The 22,727-nt window shown below is 47.1% G+C and overlaps 1 protein-coding gene across 4 annotated transcripts in view; it reads left to right on the forward strand.

Annotated features, from left to right (window-relative positions):
* Positions 1-22,727, forward strand: part of LOC119383870 (uncharacterized) — a 164,592-nt gene that overhangs the window by 106,450 nt on the left and 35,415 nt on the right. For 2 of the 4 annotated variants that reach the window (XM_049412693.1, XM_037652142.2), the window contains exons 4-5: positions 13-90; positions 3,142-3,221. The exons of 1 other annotated variant lie outside the window; for it this stretch is intronic. In XM_049412693.1, coding sequence (XP_049268650.1) covers positions 13-90; positions 3,142-3,221 — 158 coding nt within the window. The remainder of the gene's footprint in view (positions 1-12; positions 91-3,141; positions 3,222-22,727) is intronic. One more of the 4 variants, XM_049412694.1, reaches the window with a different exon arrangement.

Raw genomic sequence — 22,727 nt, forward strand, 5'->3', positions numbered from 1 at the left:
ATTCGTTTGCAGGAACAAGTGGGATCAACTACACGCTAGATTATTGGAATGACACGGAGAAGTGCGGAGTTCTTACAATGACGCTTGGAGGTGAGTGCCCCGAGCAGCAAAAACATCTGAATTTCTTTTGTGTTGATCACTGTGTCTCTACGCATGAACTTCCAAGTTGGCCTTAACACCCGGTTGCGTTTTAGCATACGCCATAGGATGGACGTCGATGTCTAGCCTATAACCAACAGTTTTGTATGTAATGACTGTATCACAGCCTCCTGTGAATTTGCCATCAAAGCAGTAAAGCTACAGTAATTTTGAATCTTTTATTCTCATCGGTACAAGTCTTTCTAAACGTACAGAACAACAAACTACACTGCGAAACTAGTACCTAAGTCGCACGAATCAAGATTTAGGACAAATATAAAACGAGAAACGTAATTGGTAAACCGCGTACGTGTTTTTTTCGGTGAAGAAAACGATTGGCCTTACAAATTATCTCGTTAGCTTTACTCTGTGGCGATATTTCGTTAAGCTTGTATATACGCATCGTACAGATACTAAGCTAGGCTTACACGAGTGGGTCACTTGTGAATTCAGAGAGATATTAAGCGTGGAATCGATATCGACACGTCATCGGTCTTTTTGTGTGTACAGAAGCAGGTGGACTAACAGTCCTCGCACGCGCACTAAGTCAGCAAACAGTCTCGTTGCACTAAAGCAGCGTTAAGCGTAACTTCTGGTAGATACCTTGGAAAGCTTCTCGTGTTGCTCATAAAAAAAACTTTGCTAGAGTCGGTGATACGCGTATTTTTCTATATGATATAACATACCGGAGAATTTCTGACAAGAACAATTACCACGAGAATTTTTCTCAACCTCACTGCATAAGAGAACATCTGTTTCTGCATCCAGTCGAGAAAGGTGAGAAAGTCGAGAAAGGTGTCTTGTTCTCGGCTATGCATAACGGTGTAGAGAGGAATAGGAGATTTCATAGTATGCGGGTACAACTTGCGGTAGTAAATAGTCTGTTTCATTTTCGATTCATGGAAGCATGTTACAAGGGGTGTTCAAATGAAAATGTACGAAGTGACACTGTGGGTATAAATGAAGAATTTATTTAAAGTATGCACATGTGCCTGATGACAACGATCCCATTGATGAACGAGCCAAGGGATTCCTTGTTCCCCATATTCCTGTGGCCGTGATTCCCACCGGCCACATTCCATTCCATAGAACTTGCCATCATCCATAAAATCAAAACGTGCAGAGACCGAACTTCGAAATCGTGCGCTTAGCGACTGTTGTTAGAAGGAGAAGCAGTTCGCGAGGTGAAACATGCCAGATTGTGCAACGCGAAAGTGAACGAATGTCACATAACATTGATAAGAACGTTCGCTGGGCTGGTTCTTCAAACAACGGCAAGGACCCACATGAGCTAGGAATCGCAGCGAAAAAGAGAAGAGACTGCACCGAGTAGCTGTAAAGCGGGTTAAAAATAACGTTTAGACACCGCACTGTAAAGTTTTAGTGAGCAAAATCTTTTGGTAACTTCCCCAGCAAATTTGGCGGGAAAATCGCCTCTTAACGCAGATGGCGTGACACCTTTGCGACAAGGGTATATATACATACGGCTCAGTCGACAACAAATAAAGTTGAGATGGGCCAACTTGAATTTGGGAGTGAAGCTAGTTTTGGGGTCGATATGAAGATGGGGCAACACATTGGCCAACTTGCAGGAGAAAAGCGTCATTAGCTGGCCAGCTTACTCGGTCGAGCTTCTCAGTGAGCACTTTCTGCTGCTCACCGGAAATCGCATCCCCACGCCCAAGCAGAAATCTCCCTCGCTGAAGTGCTGGCTGCACGCGCGTGTTGTAGCCGATGGCTGTTGACAACTTCTAAGTTTCACAATCTAAGCTTCACGCAGCTTCCTACTTTGAGGACACGTGTGAAGGCTGACACCGCGCTCCGTTGCGTACGTCATGCACTGCACCAACGAGTACTGGCCTACCGTATAAGACACCTTCAAAAGCAGCGACTGCGTATTACAGTGCTTTCACGCCGGGAGCGGGAGAAACTCCCCATTTAATCAGAATTACAGCGCAGGCGGCATTCTGAAATTTCGTTTTCAGCGCGCGTCGGTTCCTCGCGAAGCAGACCACGTAGTTGCTGATCGTGCCTAGACGTCACGCCGACGGTGGCGCGAGCTTTTCCACTGGTGGGCTTCGCGCCCAATGCTGTATGTGATAACGCTGACGTCAAAAGCTATAACTCTTACAGCAAAAGAAAACAAAATTGGCGAAGCTTGCACTAAGCGACGCAAGGCTTGGCACAGTCAAACTGGGCGATTCTGAAGACTAATCTGGTTGCTTCTAGGTCGTTGGCAGGCTTTAACTAGGAGATGCTAGGTTGTTTCTACGCTGACTCTCAGCGCAGAGAGGTTCGAGTTAAACCACAGATAGTCATGGACTCGGCACGGTTGTCCAAACTCCAGAGACAGAAACTCGCGCTGAAAGCAAGCGTTCGCACCGCTTATAGACCTACGACAGGTTCTTGTTATCGTAGGCTTTCCATCCCTTTGGGGTCTTCTCGCAGCCGCCGTTGCTTTTCCCGTTCCCTAGTGTTGGGCTAATTGTTGCCTTCTTCTTTTCTAGTAAGCAAGTGGTGAGTAGTGAGATTTACCCAATTTCTATGGCATATACCCGTTTATGATGATGATACTTTCGTGATACGAGATACAAGGAACAAGTTGCTAAACAGCTTTTTGCTGTTAAAAGTGCTCGCGTCATTCACTCACCATCTTAGGAAAAGGACGTAGAACAGACTGATTTATGGTCTAGTCCTTAAATAACTATCATACGCACCTTACAATAAAGAACTGTATGTGAGATTTCTCGTCGCCTCCCGCAATCAAACAAACCAAAAAGAAAATTGGGGGGGGGGGGGGGGTTCCAATAAAGTTTTGTCCTTCTCCTCCTCCTCCTCCTCCTCCTCAATTCGCTAAGTTAATTTCGTGTATTTTACAATAGTGTACACCGCTGCCGCCAAAATGCAACCTAGAGCACGCACAGAACAACAATTCAACATTGTTAAAGGTGCGCCCGAGTTTCTGTCCTTGTGATGCAGATGCGTCTCATCTTTCGTTTCCAGGTAACAAACTATGTGAAATGCACGTATGGAATAGCACGATTGGGCAACCATTGACGGAATGTCAAGCAGGCTACCGCGGCCTATGTAACGGAACGTATCAAGTTTATTCAAGCAACTGCACAACTACAGATGCATAAAATGAATAAGATTTATTGCTTCATACAGCAGTGTCGGTCATCGCTGCTTGAGATGTGATGTATTCCACGTGCACTGTGCAAATATTTTCCGCCGTACATCAACAATAAACGTAGTTTAGTGGTAGTGCCATGCAATCGCCTGTTGTTGTTGTTGTTGTTGTTGTTGTTGTTGTTGTCCTCTGAGCATGGCTCATACCCAATGGAGGGGATTGGCCGTGTAGAGGGTGAATTTTGCTATTATTAGCTTAAGGGTGTCGTTCGTAGGAGCTATTAATAACTAATATAATGAATTGATGTTTCTATTATTGGTAATGAAATATTTAATACAGGCAGAATTTAAATAGATATTCTTTTAGACTGTCGAATGAATTCCTCAATGGCGAAGAAAACATCCCTGTGGCTGTATCCCAGAGTGGTGGCCCCAAAAGAAAGTATAACCGGCTCTGATACTTCCAGGCCCAGCTTTCGAAGAGGTGGCTCTATGATTCTTTTCCTCAATGTCGTGAACCGGCGACAGGATAAAAAGAAAAGACCGATTGTTTCCTCCTGATTGCAGAAGAGGCACAGTGGGGAAATCGCTAAACTAGCTCTATGCAAGTAAAAAATTGAGGGAGCTAACGCGGCAACGAAATTTCGTCATGACTACTTCCATTATTCTTGACGTGGATAAATTGCTGCGTCAGGAAAATGAGAGGTGCTTATACTCTGGAGAAGCAGTCAATGCTGAGTCTGAGAAACTTTTTCTGTACGTTAGTGAGTGAAATCTTGCCATCGTGATGTAAGCTGTTAGCGGGAAAACACAAATAATCGGCGCCAAAAGCGACGCCTTTGCTAAAGAATCAGCCATTTCATTTAACAACAAACCTTTGTGTCCTGGAACCCATATTAAATGAATATATTGAAGATTAGCGGGAGCTAGTACCTTAAGGAGCTTTAGTATGGGCACTTCACCAGATGCGGAAAGCGAAGAGCATACAGATAAAGAGTCGGTTAGAATTGCAACTACTCTAACTGAAATACTTAACTTGTGTAAAGCTAATAATAATGCCTAACATGACTCGAAGAGAAAGCCATCCTTTTCTTCTTTATTTTCTTATCAGTGGATGTGCTGCTCGCCCCCCCCCCCTCGCCTCCGAAAGCTTTGTGAACCTGACGTTGTTTTACACTGCCTCTATGATCGGAGAAATTACAAGCTTTCTGAAGCTCACATGATTTTGCACAGCCTGCATGTGCGGCCCGCCTTTGATAAAGCGACGATGACCTGCGATGACGCTATGATGTGCCATCATGTTGTAACGTCATCATGACCTCATAAGGACGTCACAAGTCTTCCCGCTCTCTGAAGTCATGATGTTACGTTACACTGAGATCCTGTGACTTGTGGTACGCTGACTGCGCACACACCCACATTCCCTTCAATATCACGTGACTTTCGACCGAAATTTATTAGTTAGTTGTTTTATAGAACGCAGCTTCTAGGCGCCCATTCTGGGTTGAGCGCCGTCGACGTCGGTGACGTAACCGATAGACATGAAAAAATAAAATCTGAAAGAAAATACCCAGGATCGCATCGGATTCGAATGCGGGCCCTGCGTGGCAGTCGAGTATCCTACTGCAGAGCTACGCTGGTGTTTGAAGCTAAGTTTAAAACGACCCTATACAGGCGTCATGCCGGGCAAGGAATCGTGTTAACCTATGTAATATAGCGTGGCAGAATAGTAAAATGACAACCAGTCATGACGCAATGCTAATGGCGCAACGAGTGGGTGGTTCAAAGCTTCCCACCCACTACAAAGTACTCAGCCATAATTCATCGTGATCAGCCACAGACAGCATGAACAAAGTGCACACAATGCCTTACAAATGCGTAGTGGGTACCTCGCTTAGCGAAGCAGATGGTGTGTAGAGGAGAGAGCAAGAGCGCCAATCGCGCTCCTGCTCCCATCCAGCGAAGTCTTCAAGCGTCCCAGAGTTTCCAACCGCGGCTTTTCCCTCCGACGTCAAATGGCAGCACTTGGGTGTGCGCGCGCGCTCCTGCTCCCATCCAGCGAAGTCTTCAAGCGTCCCAGAGTTTCCAACCGCGGCTTTTCCCTCCGACGTCAAATGGCAGTACTTGGGCGTACGCGCGCGCTTCTGCTCCCATCCAGCGAAGTCTTCAACCGTCCCAGAGTTTCCAACCGCGGCTTTTCCCTCCGACGTCAAATGGCAGTACTTGGGTGTCCGCGCGCGCTTCTGCTCCCATCCACCGAAGTCTTCAACCGTCCCAGAGTATCCAACCGCGGTTTTTTCCTCCGACGTCAAATGGCAGTACTTGGGTGTGCGCGCGCGCTCCTGCTCCCATCCAGCGAAGTCTTCAAGCGTCCCAGAGTTTCCAACCGCGGCTTTTCCCTCCGACGTCAAATGGCAGTACTTGGGTGTGCGCGCGCGCTTCTACTCCCATCCAGCGAAGTCTTCAAGCGTCCCAGAGTTTCCAACCGCGATTTTTCCCTCCGACGTCAAATGGCAGTACTTGGGTGTGCGCGCGCGCTTCTGCTCCCATCCAGCGAAGTCTTCAAGCGTCCCAGAGTTTCCAACCGCGGCTTTTCCCTCCGACGTCAAATGGCAGTACTTGGGTGTGCGCGCGCGCTCCTGCTCCCATCCAGCGAAGTCTTCAAGCGTCCCAGAGTTTCCAACCGCGGCTTTTCCCTCCGACGTCAAATGGCAGTACTTGGGTGTGCGCGCGCGCTCCTGCTCCCATCCACCGAAGTCTTCAACAGTCCCAGAGTTTCCAACCGCGGCTTTTCCCTCCGACGTCAAATGGCAGTACTTGGGTGTGCGCGCGCGCTCCTGCTCCCATCCAGCGAAGTCTTCAGGCGTCCCAGAGTTTCCAACCGCGGCTTTTCCCTCCGACGTCAAATGGCAGTACTTCGGTGTGCGCGCGCGCTCCTGCTCCCATCCACCGAAGTCTTCAACCGTCCCAGAGTTTCCAACCGCGGCTTTTCCCTCCGACGTCAAATGGCAGTACTTGGGTGTGCGCGCGCGCTTCTGCTCCCATCCAGCGAAGTCTTCAAGCGTCCCAGAGTTTCCAACCGCGATTTTTCCCTCCGACGTCTTATGGCAGTACTTAGGTGTGCGCGCGCGCTTCTGCTCCCATCCAGCGAAGTCTTCAAGCGTCCCAGAGTTTCCAACCGCGGCTTTTCCCTCCGACGTCAAATGCAGTACTTGGATGTGCGCGCGCGCTCCTGCTCCCATCCAGCGAAGTCTTCAAGCGTCCCAGAGGTTCCAACCGCGGCTTTTCCCTCCGACGTCAAATGGCAGTACTTGGGTGTCAAATGGCAGTACTTGGGTGTGCGCGCGCGCTTCTGCTTCCATCCAGCGAAGTCTTCAAGCGTCCCAGAGTTTCCAACCGCGGCTTTTCCCTCCGACGTCGAATGGCAGTACTTGGGTGTGCGCGCGCGCTTCTGCTCCCATCCAGTGAAGTCTTCAAGCGTCCCAGAGTTTCCAACCGCGGTTTTCCCTCCGACGTCAAATGGCAGTACTTGGGTGTGCGCGCGCGCTTCTGCTCCCATCCAGCGAAGTCTTTAACCGTCCCAGAGTTTCCAACCGCGGCTTTTCCCTCCGACGTCAAATGGCAGTACTTGGGTGTGCGCGCGCGCTCCTGCTCCCATCCAGCGAAGTCTTCAACCGTCCCAGAGTTTCCAACCGCGGCTTTTCCCTCCGACGTCAAGTGGCAGTACTTGGGTGTGCGCGCGCGCTTCTGCTCCCATCCAGTGAAGTCTTCAAGCGTCCCAGAGTTTCCAACCGCGGTTTTCCCTCCGACGTCAAATGGCAGTACTTGGGTGTGCGCGCGCGCTTCTGCTCCCATCCAGCGAAGTCTTTAACCGTCCCAGAGTTTCCAATCGCGGTTTTCCCTCCGACGTCAAATGGCAGCACTTGGTTGTGCGCGCGCGCTCCTGCTCCCATCCAGCGAAGTCTTCAAGCGTCCCAGAGTTTCCAACCGGCGCACGATTCGGACGACTCTGATGGGGGAAATAAAGAGCACCGAGAGAGATAGAAACAAAAAAATAGATAGAAAAAGCAGAAATTTCTGGAGAAAAAAAAATTTGCGAGGCGGGGTTCGGCATAGAAAAAAGGACTGGAGAGAGTAATGCACATCATAAAAAGAAAGAGAGAAATAGAAAGAAAAGAAATGGAGAACAGAAAGAGAAGCAAAGAGCGAACGAAAACTTGATATATATATATATATATATATATATATATATATATATATATATATATATATAGAGAGAGAGAGAGAGAGAGAGAGAGAGAGAGAGAGAAAAGAAGCGAGAAATAGAGATAGAGAGCGAAAGAAACAAAAAAACATGTAAAGAGGTAGAAAGCGAGAGAAAAAATAGATAAAAACGAAAGAAATGCAAAACAAAACAGGTAGAAAAAACAGCACGATGATGAACGAAAAAGTAACAGACAGAACGAAGATCGTTTGCTACTAAGATATCGCCGTTTCAAAAATAAAAGGAAGAAATGCTTGGAAACTTTATTCAAAAAATTAGGAATTCCACTTAGTACTCCGAATATTCTGTCCTTTGGGGCTGCTTCATTGGAATTTAGCGACAGGAACGTCTGCGGGGCCCTCTGCGAATTCTTGGGAGATACAAGGAGAAGGATTATGCCAAAAACACTAAGTGACGCAAAAGGATACCCCATTCGTGTGGTCGGAAGATTGCTTGCTAAGTCATTGATCAGCTCTCTTCCCAAACCAAGCTTAAATTCAATATTTCATTATTAAACAATAATTTAACCTACGTAAGAATAATGAATAATTTTAAAATGATTCAAAAAATCCTATAAATGTTTCCCTTTTTTTCTTTTTAAGTTTTACTGCGTATCGAAAATTTTCTCTATTTTAATAAAAAAACGCGTTTCCTTTTACCCTGCATAGACCTTAATTTTTCATTTACAATAACCGCCGCCATCTTGGCCAATCCCCCGTAGTGGGTAAGAGCCAGTACACAGGTAGAAGCAAGGCAGCAAATAATCATCCAGCTCTGCTCTTCCTTCAGCCTTGGCACACCTAGCGCTAACCTGTCTTAATATTTCTTTGCTGGTTAAACAAGATAAATACGTACCGTTTGTTGTAAGTGGCGGTTCTAATGTAGCAGCCAAACGCGGAAAAACTGCTCCAGCTACCCTCGCATTGGGACCACGCCGCCCAGGTCACTGATAAATGTAATAAATCAGTAACCGTGGTGATGGTTGCCTGACATACGTTCTTGCGGTTGATTGTTGTAAGGACCGAGTGGTAGTTCGTCACGTTTGTGAGTGCGTGGCTCAACGGAACAGGCGACAAGAGAATACGCACGAATAAGTTTCAATAACATTTATGGGGACAAGGGATTCAAGGGACGATCACGGAGAACAAGCACAGAGATAAACACACATCAATTAATGTGAAAGTCCTACCCGCGGAATGTCCGACCAAGGTTACAAAAAAAACATCTCACGACTTGTAGATATCGTCTTGCGGAGGGTCAGTCCACGTGCGGCGACGAGTCTCGTCGAAGGCGAGCCCAAGCACGCAGGTGACACGTCACTAGACAAGGCCTCCGGAAGGCCTCCCGTTTGATCACGGCCTTGCGCCGTCCCAGGTGGCGACGGTGTTCAGGAACTCGTGACGCCTGCCCGCCGACACAGCAGGAGCCGCGCCCTGTACCGGTAGCCTCAGGCAAGTAGCTCGGCTCCCCAGGTCTCACCGAGAACAGGCAGGAGGAGCTCCCCGGACAGCGCCCTGGTCCGCCACGTCCTCGCTGGAGCCACCGCCAACGCCCGAAACACCAGGCAAGCACCAGTCCTCGCTGAGCACGGCCACGACAACTTCTCGGACAGCGCCCTGGTCCGGCGTGTCCTTCGGTTGGTTGGTTGGTTGGTCCTCAGTTACTTGGCGCAACCCACCACGGGGGATCGGCCATGAAACAGGCGGTACCTTATTTTAGAAATTAAATTGTTTTACAATACGAATAAGTTTAGGAATGAATGTTTTAAAAAATTAGATTCACTGGTACAATCCAGATGTTAAAAAGAAAAAAAAACCATTTGAATAGGTTGAAACAGAGAAATGGTGCATAAACTTAACATTCTATTCTTTTTGTTTCCCGTAAAAACTCGCACACTGCTGCGCAAACGTTCCTGTGGCTAAAGCCCATTTCAGTTGCACCAAAGGAAAGAATCACCGGAAGGGATAAATTTAAGCCCATCCTTCGGAGAGGTTGATCTAGCAATCGTTTTCTTTGATTGGTGAACAATCTGCATGTTAAAAAGAAATGATGCAGAGATTCACTCTCGTTGCAGTGGAGGCATAAGGGTGACTGTACCAGACCCGACCTGTGTAGGTAGAAGTTCAGTGGGGGAACTCGGCATCTTATCCTGGTAATTGATACTTCTTCCCTTCTAGTGCAGCACCAACGATTTCTCCATGGATACTTAAGGTGTGGAAACTCAGATGTTGCCAAAGCCGATTTGGCAAAGGTATCCGTCGTTGCAAACTTTTCAAATCGTGCTGCTGACACGAACGCCACCGTCGGCAATATCGAGATTATGGGACCATTATGTGATGCCACCGCAAGTGCATCTGCATATTCATTGAGGGTTAGACCCTTGTGCCCTGGTACCCACACTAAGCGAATAAGGCGATAATGTCTTGGGACAAGGGAATAAAATACTTCTAAGGCATTCGAGAAATTAGGTGCAGTTAATGCAGAGCAGATAGATAAACAATCTGTCAGAATGACAGCTTCTGTTATTGATAGGGGCAATTTACGTAAGGCTAGGACAATGGCAAGCAATTCCGCTTGATAAATAGGCGTAAAGTCGGGTAATCGAATTGAAAAAGACCAATCCAAAGCTGAGGATGCAATTCCCACTCCTGCCTTTTCTTCACAAACTGAAGCGTCAGTCGCTATAACGATGTTTGTTTCTAAATGTGACAGGTGGTCTTCCAAAACGGCATTCAGGTACCTATTGGGTAAATGTTTGCATTCTTTAGGAAATATATTGTCGAACTCTATTCTAATTGTTTGAGGAGATCTGTTAAGTACAAGTACTTCACGAAGGTTTACTTGTATTTTTTCCAAAAGCTTTTGTGCGACAATCACTTGTGGGCACCTTAATCTAGACCACTGCTGGTTAAAAAAGGACGTCGGCTCATTGATAAAAACATAAAGTGACCTTCTCTGAGGTGTCGCATATATCTTTAGGAAGGTACGTACGGTTAGAATTTGGAACCGTGTAAGAAGAGAAGGCAGGCGCGCTTCTTTATACAAAATATTATTTGCGACAAATTTAGTAAGCCCAAGACATAATCTTAATGATTCGCGTTCTAGCAGAACCAGTCGTCGAAGTTTGTACGCAGGTGCTCCGGAAAATAAGACGCAGCCAAACTCCAATATCGGGCGTATATACATACAATAAATCATAATGAGCACATCACGACGTAAACCAGATCGTTTACTGCTGACTCTACGAAGCATCCCTACCGCCCGTGCTCCTTTAACTGCCATATTTTCTATATGCGCATCCCAATTGAGTTTTTCGGTATAGATCACCCCTAAATACTTGACTGATTCCACCTGCGGAATGACATCTTGTCGGTAAAGTAACGAAATTTGCACTGGGACACTTAGTGGGAAAACTACCATTGCGCTTTTCCTTATGTTCAAAGATAAATTAATGCCCTCAAGCCACGTTTCCAGAGTGTTCATATATATTTGTAGAATTTGATACAGTGTATGTATATCTGCAGCTGAAGCAAAAAATGCAATGTCGTCGGCATATACATACACCTGCACGTCATGTTGTACAGGGATAGAACACAGTAATATATTAAATAATATTGGTGACAATACCGAGCCTTGCGGAAGACCTCTAGTTTGTTTATAGTTTGAAGAAGACACACCATATTGAGAGCAATAAAATTCTCTGTTTTTTAAAAAGGAATATACCCATGCAACAAAGTAGTGTGGTAAATCTACTTGCGTTAGCGAATTTATTAATTTAACGTGTTCTACTCTGTCATAAGCTTTTGTAATATCGAGAGTGACTAAAGCGGAAAAGTGTTTCTTCGAACGAGCTAATTGTATCCTGCTTTCTAAGTCAACATGGGCACACCAAATGGAGTAGCCACGCCTGAATCCAATTTGGCATGGGCTCAAAATCATGTTTTCGTTCAACCAATTTTCTATCCGAATGTGTAAGATTCTTTCGATTAGTTTTACCAGATTAGATGTGAGCGAAATAGGCCTAATGTTATCTAAAGTGAATCCAGCTCCATGCTTTTTTAATAAAGGAATTATTTTCGCCATTCTCCACTCAGGCGGGATCCATGAATTTCTAATAGAGTGGTTAACTATTGCAAGTAAATCCTGGGGCGAAACTTTATGTACAATTTTTATTACCGATGCGGTTATGCCATCAGGACCTGGCGCAGCATTGGGCAAGATGTTCACTACTTGTGCTAGTTCCGAAGCTGTCACTTCTTCAAAGTCGTCACTTTTGACAGGGGACCGTGAGTGGAATGAACACGCAGCCGTGAAGCGACTTTCAAGACCTTTGGCAATATTTTCCAGGAAACTAGACAACTCAATTGGCGTGGAGACTACCGATTCGATGTTAATTGGTGACGGAATTACTTTTTTGGCTTTAAGGAAATTAAAAAGGGGTTTCCTATTACCAGGCTTTGAAAGGAACTCTGAACGTTGGTTATCATGACAATCCTTTGCAGTGGCGACTGTTCGTTTAAAAACCGCAGCCGCATACTTATAATCCCTCCAATTTTTAGGACATTGGTTGTAGAGCAGTTTACGCCACGCAGCTTTTCTTACTCTGTAATCCCGTGTACAATCCGAGTTCCACCAAGGATTAGAAGAATTGCTTTTAGAAACATTTCCTGTAAATTTAGCTTTATTTAGAGATTTCTTTATCAGATCGCTGAAGTTCATAGCATTTTGCTCTTCATTTTCATCTGTTCGTTTTGACAAAACTACTCGTAGCACCTTTTCAAATGTATTAAAATTGATGTGAGTAATCGACTTGCTGTTTAGTGAAGTGACGGGAAACACAAGCTCAAAGAATATAGGAAAATGGTCACTACTTGTACCCGAGTTCAAAGTAGACCATGTAGAAATAGAGAGTCTGGGACTACAGAAAGTAAGATCAATCGCAGAGATAGACCGATTACAAGCGAAAGTTGGTGTTCGCTGGTTAATACATGTTAAATTATTCTTAGAAACGAAATCCCACAGACGTTTCCCACACGTATCTGTTCTGAAACCCCATGAAATATGATGCGAATTAAAGTCTCCTGCCAATAGAATTTCTTTCCTGCAAGATGTAATTACAGAATCTAAAACATTAGAATTTTGAACACCTGCTGGAAAATATGCATTTACTAATGAAAAGGGAAGACATCCCGGAAGGGAAATATCTAATGCTAAAATTTCGCTTTCTAAGTTCATTACTTGAGCTGTAATTCTTACCCGATGAGGAAATTTCAGAGAAATAAAGACTGCTAAACCGCCACCCCGAGAGGGTCGGTCTAAACGAAATATGCGGTAATTTTTTAGATGAAAGCTCTTTTCTTTCGAAAGCCAAGTTTCTTGTAACACAATAACATCAGGTGAATGTTGATTGCAGAGGTAAAATAAATCTGTTGATGCAGAAAAAATTGACCGGCAATTCCACTGTAAAATTTTTAATCCACCTATTTTGACGAGATACCGGCAGCATTCACTGCCTTATCCAATATGCTATCTTTCAAAAAGTCGTTTTTTGATGCGATTTCCTTATATTTTTTGCTCTTCCCTTTTGGACTCACTGGAGAACGTTGCTTTCTAGGCGATGCCCGCCGTTTCATATTTCTAGATTCTGTCTCCATTTGTGAATCAAGAGAACTTGAATCTGAGCTCCATTCCAATTCTTGTTCAACGGGAATTATCTTACGGCTAGTGTTCGATGGCCCGGGTTTTGGTGAATATAACTGCTCTCCATCAGGTGCTATTTTCGTGCGGCTGGTTTTCAAGGAAACTGGTTCTTGCGAGCCTGTGTTTACCTCCTTTGTTGAAGAAAGTAACGGGGTTCCTTCCGGTTGGTTTACACTCATCAGTATTTGAGTCATCTGTGCGTTCACTATTTGAGCCAACGATTCCGTCAGCGTTACAAAAAGATTCTCCATTATCCTTGTCATTGTTTTTTCAACAGTAGAAGCTATTACCTCTGAGAGTGAGGAATCTGTGACATTATTACTACGGTTCGTAGCATTAGCGTACCCACGAGACCGCTCTGCGATGGCAGCTCGAGCTTCACGTCTAGAACATCGTTTTTGTTCAATGGTCTCCATGATTTGAATTTCCTGAGCCCTCGCGGGACAGTTACCATCATCAGCTGAGTGCGAACCACCGCAGAGATAACAGGACCTTTCCTGTGATGCACATTCGTCAGCGTTGTGTTGTCCTGCACACAGTTTACACCGCGCTACTGACCTGCATCCCTTTACACTATGACCATAACGCCAGCATTTATAGCACTGCAGTGGGCGAGGAGATAGCGCTTCAACTCGATATATCAGTGGCCACGCCTTGATTTCTGTCGGTCTAGTTGTACCAGCAAAGGTAACTATCACCGACTCGGTCGGGAGCTTTCTGCTGTCAACGCTGCGCGTGCAACGGAACACTGAGACTGCTCCTGCTACAGAAAACATCTCTAGAATTTCAGACGGGGAAAGGCTCGAGTCCACCCCACGAACTAAACCTTTAACACAGGCCAAGTGAGAAGGTATAAAACAGCTCACCGGGAGGGAGGCAAATGTAGTGCACTTTAGAAGATCTGAAACGCAGGCCTGGTCCGGTGAACAGCACAAAATACCTCCACGACCAAACTGACGCACCTCAGTAATCAATTGGAAATGCTCAGTCACCTTCCGGAGCTCTTCCTGAATGCTTTTCGGATTCTTCATTCGAATGGACTCCCCATTTGTTGGAACCAGTGCCACTGGAACGTTGCTCAGACCGCTGCGCAAGAAAACATCAATCGGTAAATGATTAGGAGCAAGACAGGCCGACCAGGCAGCATTTGCCTGGCCGGAAGACGAGACAGACATCAGTCTGTCTGCCTGAGTCAGCACCGCCCGTTATGGCCGCACCCCCCGGGAGGATGCACCTAACGCCGAAGGAGCAGAGTCTTCAACAGACGGGCGACGAAGCTGAGCGAAGCTTCGGCTTGCTTCGCTCAGCCCTCTGCGCGTTCCACACGCGCCTCTCTTCTTTCTCGTCTTCTTTTCTTGTCCCACCGCCGCGTGTGCCACCTGTCCATGGCTCGCCTTCATGTCGCCGTCGTCTTCATTCTCATAAGTCCGCACAAACATATCGAAATTCCACCAAAAGTTTACAAACACATAAATTCCTTCCACAAATTCCCTCCATTCCCTACAATTATCCCCCCACTCAAGAAAGTTGTTCGGCACAACAACTTTTCCACAGTCATCAAGTACAACAGCACACAATGGCACAATTTACATAATGTTGTACCTCTTTTGCGATCGTTCTAAGCAAACATAACACGTACATCTTTGTTCAAAAGGACACTATCAGTGATGGCTTTGTATTTCCCTTTCCCCATATCTTTTGAGGAGGTTAGCGTGAAATAAGCTAACTCGCGAACCCAGGTCTACTAGATAATCCCAGTCGTTGCGTCTTTCGACGAATGTAAAGGGACCTTTCCATGTGAGGAGTAGCTTATTTTTGTCCGATGGAAGGAGCAGCAGCACTTTATCGCCTGCATAGAGCTCTCGAGGTCTTTTCTTTCTATCATCATACTTCTTTTGTGAAGCTTTAGCCTTCTCGAGCTCTTCATGAGCTATCTTGCAGGTGTTCTGTAACCTCTCTTGGAGCTCGAGGACATATCCGTACGTGGTCTTGATCTCAGAATCGATGTTGTCACTTGTCCACAATTCCTTGAGGATGGACATTGGGCCACGCACGAATATTCCGTACAGGAGGTCAAATTGTGAAAAGCCAAGGCTCGCTTGTGGGACCTCACGATACGCAAACAGTAGTGGAGTCAAATATCTGTCCCATTGTTTAGGGCACTTCTGACACATTCGCCGAATCATCTGCTTGAGTGTCCCATTGAATTTTTCGACAAGCCCATTCGCCATGGGATGGTACGGCGTTGTGGGCAGTTGTCGAAATGACAGTAATCGTCCCAGTTCGTGCATTAGGTTAGATGTGAATGACTTACCACGGTCACTCACTATTTCTCGTGGGACTCCAACGCGAGCGAACATTTCTAGTAGTGCTTCCGCAACTCGCTCCGTTTCAATACTCGGCAAGGCTACCGCATCTGGGTAGCGCGTAGCAAAGTCTATCATGGTTAAGACGTATCTATTTCCTTTTTCCGAAGTTGGGGACAGAGGACCGATAATATCAATCGCGACTCGGTGGAATGGAGTCTCGATTATGGGCATATTCCCCAAAGGCACACGACCCACGAGGTGCTTTGGTACTATTCTCTGACACATGTCACACAATTTTACAAAGCGTGTGACATCCGCTTGTACTCCAGGCCAATAAAACTCTGCAAGGACACGGTCTACTGTCCTCTTTTGCCCCTGATGTCCAGCGAGCAATCCCTCGTGTGCCATCTTCACTACTGTGGCGCGTAGCTTCTTCGGAACCACCAGTTGTTCGAAGTGTCGCTGTTCCGCAGTCTGGTAATGCCGGAAAATGATGCCATGGACCAGCACGAACTTGGTAGTAGCTCGTTTCTTGGACGTTGTCGTTTGGTCCAATGCCTGGAAACAAGCCTCCAGTGTCTGATCCGTGCTCTGCAATTGCCGAAGTTCTTCCCGGCTGACGTTTAAGGGGTCAACTTGCGGTGCAGGTAATTTTTGCAGCTTTCCCGTCTTTCCTGCAGCGGCCGTCACTTCCTCACTCCGTACTTTAGGCTCTGTATCTGTATCCTTGGCTTCCTCTTTCGATGAATTGCCTTTCTTGGAATCATGATCCCCCATTGGGACAGCACCTTCGATGTTGCCAAGAATGACCTCGTACAGAGGGTTCCCCATGCAAACGGCACGAGCAACTCCTCTGAAAAACGGGGAATCAATAAATACTTCAGCCTCCGGCAAACTCTTTTCAGGCCGGTCGAGTAGGCGTATAACGCGGGTATTACCAGTCAGCTTGGAGTCAGGAACGAGGGACCGTTTCACTACAACCGTGTTGCAGCCGGTGTCTCGCAAGACCGTCACAAAGGTTCCCTCAAGACGACCAATTACCGTCGGCATCTTTTCCAGCGCTCCACAGCACGTTGTACCGCTTTGAGCAGCGTCAAGCACGTCGTCACTGTTGCGTGCACCTTGTTGCGGAGGCTTCAGTTTTTCTGGGTCACTCTGCACCTCATGTCTTAGAAGTGTGCATGAAGCTTCACCATGTCTGCCAGAGCCGGTTGGACACATATCGGCGCTGTGACCTGTCTTCTTGCATTTCCAGCATGGTGGCTTCGGTGCCCTCGTTCTGGTCCAGCAGTCGGAAGCTTTATGTCCCGGCTTGCTGCAGAGGAAGCAGAGAGGTTATCCCTTGCTTGCCGTCGTTGCAGATCCTTTATACTGGCCAGGCGGCTTTCCCTTCTCTTCTCTGGTTTCCTTGCCTTTAGCAAGGTTATTTATGCCTTGAGCTTCCAAGTACTGGTCGGCTGTCGTGGCCATTGTGTCTAGGTCATCACATCCTCTTTCCTTCAGAAAGATCGCCAGTTTTTCTTCGCAGCGTCGTAAAAACTGCTCAGACACAATTTTGTCCCGCAGCGCCTCATATGTCTTTGCTGTCTTGGCTAACTCTTGCCAGTGGTCAAAGTATCCTAGAAGACGACCAGCAAATTGCCGTGCGGTCTCAGCATTTTCAGGCTTGGCATCCCGGAACTTCACACGGTACCCTTCTTCCGTGTAGCGGAACCGCTGCAGTAGCGTCTGCTTCAGCTTGGCATAATCGGTAGCGTCTTCCGCGGACATCCGACCAACTGCCGTTAGTTCTTCGCCCGTCAGACAAAGACTCAACGATAAGGCCCACTTCTCTTGTGGCCAACCTTGACTAGACGCTACTCTTTCAAACCGTTGTATATAGGCATCTAGTTCATCCCTACCCTCGTTATAGGGAGGAATCATCTTCTGGGGGCTGCGAAAACCCTGCCCACCACCTGTCTCATTGCCTACGACTCTCGGACTCGAACGCTCTGCCTACAAGACACGCCTTCGCTCTTCGAGGAGCGCCCGTTCAGCCTCCATACGCGCTAACTCTCGCGCGTGTTCCTCCTGCGCCGCTACCCTCGCTTCTTCCCGCTCCTTAGCTCGCTGATCCCTCATGTCCTTCTGCTCTGCGCTAACCCATGCCTGCAAGGCCTCTCCAGTGAGTCCCATCACCTTCCCTAACTCAACGAGCGTTCTCTTTTCGTCCATTGCCGCCCACCACACACAAGCAACGTGAGGCTCTAAGGTGTACGGAAGAGCTTGGTCCTGTCGTGGACGCCAGAAAATTGTAAGGACCGAGTGGTAGTTCGTCACGTTTGCGAGTGCGTGGCTCAACGGAACAGGCGACAAGAGAATACGCACGAATAAGTTTCAATAAACATTTATAGGGACAAGGGATTCTAGGGACGATCACGGAGAACAAGCACAGAGATAAAGACACATCAATTAATGTGAAAGTCCTACCCGCGGAATGTCAGACAAAGGTTACAAAAAAACATCTCACGACTTGTAGATGTCGTCTTGCGGAGGGTCAGTCCACGTGCGGCGACGAGTCTCGTCGAAGGCGAGCCCAAGCACGCAGGTGACACGTCACAAGACAAGGCCTCCGGAAGGCCTCCCGTTTGATCACGGCCTTGCGCCGTCCCAGGTGGCGACGGTGTTCAGGAACTCGTGACGCCTGCCCGCCGACACAGCAGGAGCCGCGCCCTGTACCGGTAGCCTCAGGCAGGTAGCTCGGCTCCCCAGGTCTCACCGAGAACAGGCAGGAGGAGCTCCCCGGACAGCGCCCTGGTCCGGCACGTCCTCGCTGGAGCCACCGCCAACGCCCGAAACACCAGGCAAGCACCAGTCCTCGCTGAGCACGGCCACGACAACTTCTCGGACAGCGCCCTGGTCCGGCGTGTCCTTCGGCTTGCTTCGCTCAGCCCTCTGCGCGTTCCACACGCGCCTCTCTTCTTTCTCGTCTTCTTTTCTTGTCCCGCCGCCGCGTGTGCCACCTGTCCATGGCTCGCCTTCATGTCGCCGTCCTCTTCATTCTCATAAGTCGAAAACATATCGAAATTCCACCAAAAGTTCACAAACACATAAATTCCTTCCACAAGTTTTGTCCATTCACTACAATTGTGTAACGTCCAATGCGATTGCAGTGCTGGCTATATGCAAAGCGTTGCTCGTCCACGCACGACTGACTAAATGTGCGGCGATAATAACATCTTTCTGGTAATGATACCTGACGGAATTCACAGTATAAATAAAAAGTAATGTCTTCATTAGCTTTCCACGGCGTCTACTTCGTTTCGACAAAATCGACGTCCTTGCTCTAACTTAAGTGCCGATGTTATGTCGGTCTATAAAGAATCTATTTACCGCCAGTGTAGTCAACGTATCTGATGACCCAAGGTATGCACGCACTACATTTACACCTTGTCACCCATCCCCATCGTAACATCTCGCTAAAAGCCAGAAAATGTGGCCTAGGCAGCGACTCGATGACTGTTTCCCATCTAATCGATGGCCACAATGCGTCGGATCTGCTGGAATGTTTCTCGTCCATTACAGGTAGGATCTCCTATGAGCTCTATGCGATGCTTCATAGCTTTTGCGAGAGTTCTCCTGCACACTGACTGCACTGATGACGTAGCCAGCAAGGCCACATTAAGCGCATCTGGGAGCTTCTCTATAGCACTGCGAGCTACGCTACCCACTTAACGACCGGAAACAACGTGGGGTATTGGGAAAATGCGGAGGCACTTTGAGATAGTGATGACACGCATGGACACCAGCTGCCGGAGATGTTCCAGAATGACGTTTTCAGTTCGTATTCCCTTGAACGATGCTTGGGCACCATGTTTTCTCAAACGCTCTTACATTTACGTCTTTTATAAGGTTCCAGGTGTCAATTACACGAAATTGTTTACTTGACCCGTTCAACGATCTTGTTTTCCAACAACGTCAGCAGAACTTGTTTTGCACTTGTAGCTATTTCGTACGCACTGGGTCATTGCCTTGCCTAATGTCAATGATACACGTGCTAAAAGATTTTCTTACACTTTTTATGTATCCCAAAAGATCTCGTGATAACAACCTCACTCTGACTTGGACGTATTTTTTGCCCTTTAGCTCTCTCCCCGTTTAGGGCTGACTATTTTTTGTTCGGCGAAAACTGCATTAGGCTCGAAATGAAGTGAGTTGAGGAAATGAGGTATTGAATAAGCTGAGAAAGAATTTCGCTGCTGCGTTTTAGACTACTCTATCACTTAAATACAAAAAAACGTTATATAACGCTTCATAGTGTATGATAGAATAAACATGTGTGTAACTGCAAGTCAGGCCCGTAGCCAGTAATTTTTCGCGAGGGCGGCCCACTTGCTGAAAGCCTTGACTATTTAAGAAAAGAGCCTACTTTCATTAATTACTGTCGATAAAACACCATGTGCCATCAAAATTATGGAAAAGGGGGGGGGGGGGGCCCAGCCCCACCCCCCCTGGCTCGGGGCCTGCTGCAAGTGCTTATGTGCAAGTGCTTATCATGCGGTGTATTAGCTCTATAAAATGTCTCTTCCATTTTCCTCTTTGTACTATGCTATCATGTTTTACATATGCTGTAGCACAAAATATTTCGTATATTACGTCCCACAAAGCTTGTGTATGAAGTGCAACGTTCTTTGTTTTCAGTTTTTCTGTTTTTTTCTTCTTTGATTTTGAGCTTTTCGTAGTGTATCAATGCCCAGTAGTATTTCTAAGTTTCTATAATGAAGTATTTTCACAGTTCTGAGTGTGAACGTCTCATTATTTCTGTTGTATGATGTTATGATGTTTTCTTTAATGGGTCTTTCTTTCTGCGTCAAAAATTGGGTCATGGAACCCGCCATGCCTTGATGGCTTCTGGTTCATGGTAATCAACATCGGTTGTACGTATGTTGAAAAAACTTTGATCATGCCGACCGTGAAGGCATAAGAAATCACAGCTTCGCCGCAAGGTAATTCAATGAATAGGATAGAAACATTTTCAGATGTTTTACGAATTTGTTGATGACTGCAGACGGGAGCGACAAGAGGTAGTAGAGAAGAGGATGAGGCAGAAGGACAGCATGAGCAGGAGAATAAAAGGATGGAGTGCTTGGTCCGGGGCTCGGGTCTTTATTGCGCGACATTCTTTCTGGTGCAGAAATCCCCCCGTCATCGTCCTTCCAAGACTTCTTGCTTCCATGCCTTCAGTGGTGGGGCTGCGCAAGAAACGTGGCGTCGTCAGGGTCAGCGTCACGACACCAATTACGCTCCCGACCGACGAACTGCAGGCTTCCATTCCCGATGCCACTCGAGTGGTCTATCACGCTGCCCACCTTATTCAGAAGAACGTGGAGCTCGTCGACTTCAATGGGAAAATCTTCGACGCTACTGACGCGAGGCTTACGAATAACAAGTGGAGGCCGCACAACAAGACGATCGAAAGGTGTCTTACGCCACGTCCCGAGCCCGCTTTTTATTGCAACAGCACTAGGGGATATTGAAAATCTACAACGCCATCTTTCGACAAGCCCATAAGCTCGATTTGCCAAGTTTTGTTGGGCGCAAAAACGAATCCAGTCGAATCCAGGTGCTAGCTGCTGGTTTTGTATCTTCGTTCTGCCATGACTTCCCAATGCTTCGTGCGCTGTTCAGGGTAACGAGGGAGCCCTGACAATGCCGGAAACAAAGTAACACTAATTTTATTCGAATTTATCAGCTACCTGAACTAAGAAGAAATACCAATGCGAACATGTTTCGCCAACAACAACTGCGCTGTAGCTTGGTTGGTAAATGACCGGCGCGCGCAAAAACGCTCTTCAACCTCAATTATTTCTCCGTGTAACTTGTTCGCCTGCAACATAAGCTAGACTTGCAGAACAAAAACTTGGAGGACGGTTGAGCTTTGCTTTCAAGAGTAGATCGCGATAAAGTTAGTGGGCCCCATGCACATCGCCTTCGCAAATGCTAGCCTAGCTTCGGTTCTCAGTGGATGCCTCAAGGTAACGAACGTCTGGGGCCGTATTCTCAAACGACCGCAAAAGGCGACAATCGCAAAAGTCTTTGGTGCGCGCTGATTGGCTATTGAGCAAAACCGGAAAAGTGAGGGCGCCATCTAGTATTTCCGCCGACGTGACGGTGCTCTACGGCGCTCCTGACAGGCCTGGAGTAAACGAACACATCTTATCACCGTTGGTTGGTGGTGAAGTCTATCATTTCAATGACATAGACGGTAGCTTCTAGTATTCAATCATCGGTGGATGTGCACAGCATTTTTTACGCCGAAGCTTTCAGCGAGCATTACCTTGGGGTGTTTTTAGTACTCGTTCTCTGTCAGCGCGTGTTTTTTCACGGTTTAAACGTTCCAGGAACATGTACCATGCGCGTTGCTTGCGTGGTTTATCGCGCACCGGCAACATGTTGAGATATTGAGACGATGTCGCTGCGGCGGCACAGTATAGGTGAGCTTTCTGAGTACACTGTGTTAAACTTTCAATGAAAATACATTTCACACAAAGTTGCATTCTTTAAATAGTAAACTGTGCATTACACAATTGCACGAAAAAAACGTTGAAAGCACTTTCAACACGTCCTGTATTTCAAACAGCCACAGTCAAGTCTGGCCTCTGCGCAGAAGCCATCATACGCTCGAAAACGCCGCAATTCGGGTCGCTCTGCGCTCGTGCAGCACGCTCACTCCTGTGTTGTGAGGCATTCGTAACACCAACGGCCAGTGCAACAGTGACGTCACACGCAAGTGTTTCTTCAGTTATTGAACGCGTCAGATTCTACGTCACCAAATGCGATACTATCGCCTTTCGCGATCGTTTGCGACAGGCAAGGCGGAATAAAAAATGGTCACTTATTTGTGAAAGAATCCGGTGCAGATTTCTTCCCACAGTCAGAGTGAAACCACGGATTCAATGGGCCTACCGTCTTCTCCATTGCCATTCCCAGCCGGTGGCGATGTGGTGCCGGGATTACGCAGGAGAAATGCAGCGCGGCGTGTCGACACCAGCTCAGACTTCATGGGTGCGGCGAAACGTCAAAGAAACACCACATCCTCCCCGAAGCATATGTGTAGATCTAAGGCGCTGTGGCATAGTTCCTGCATCGTTGAACTAACTTTCGAGCGGGCACAACCAACAGCAGGCCACCGCGAGCACAAGTGGGAA

Source organism: Rhipicephalus sanguineus, chromosome 2 (genome assembly GCF_013339695.2).
Source record: "Rhipicephalus sanguineus isolate Rsan-2018 chromosome 2, BIME_Rsan_1.4, whole genome shotgun sequence".
NCBI lineage: Eukaryota > Metazoa > Arthropoda > Arachnida > Ixodida > Ixodidae > Rhipicephalus > Rhipicephalus sanguineus.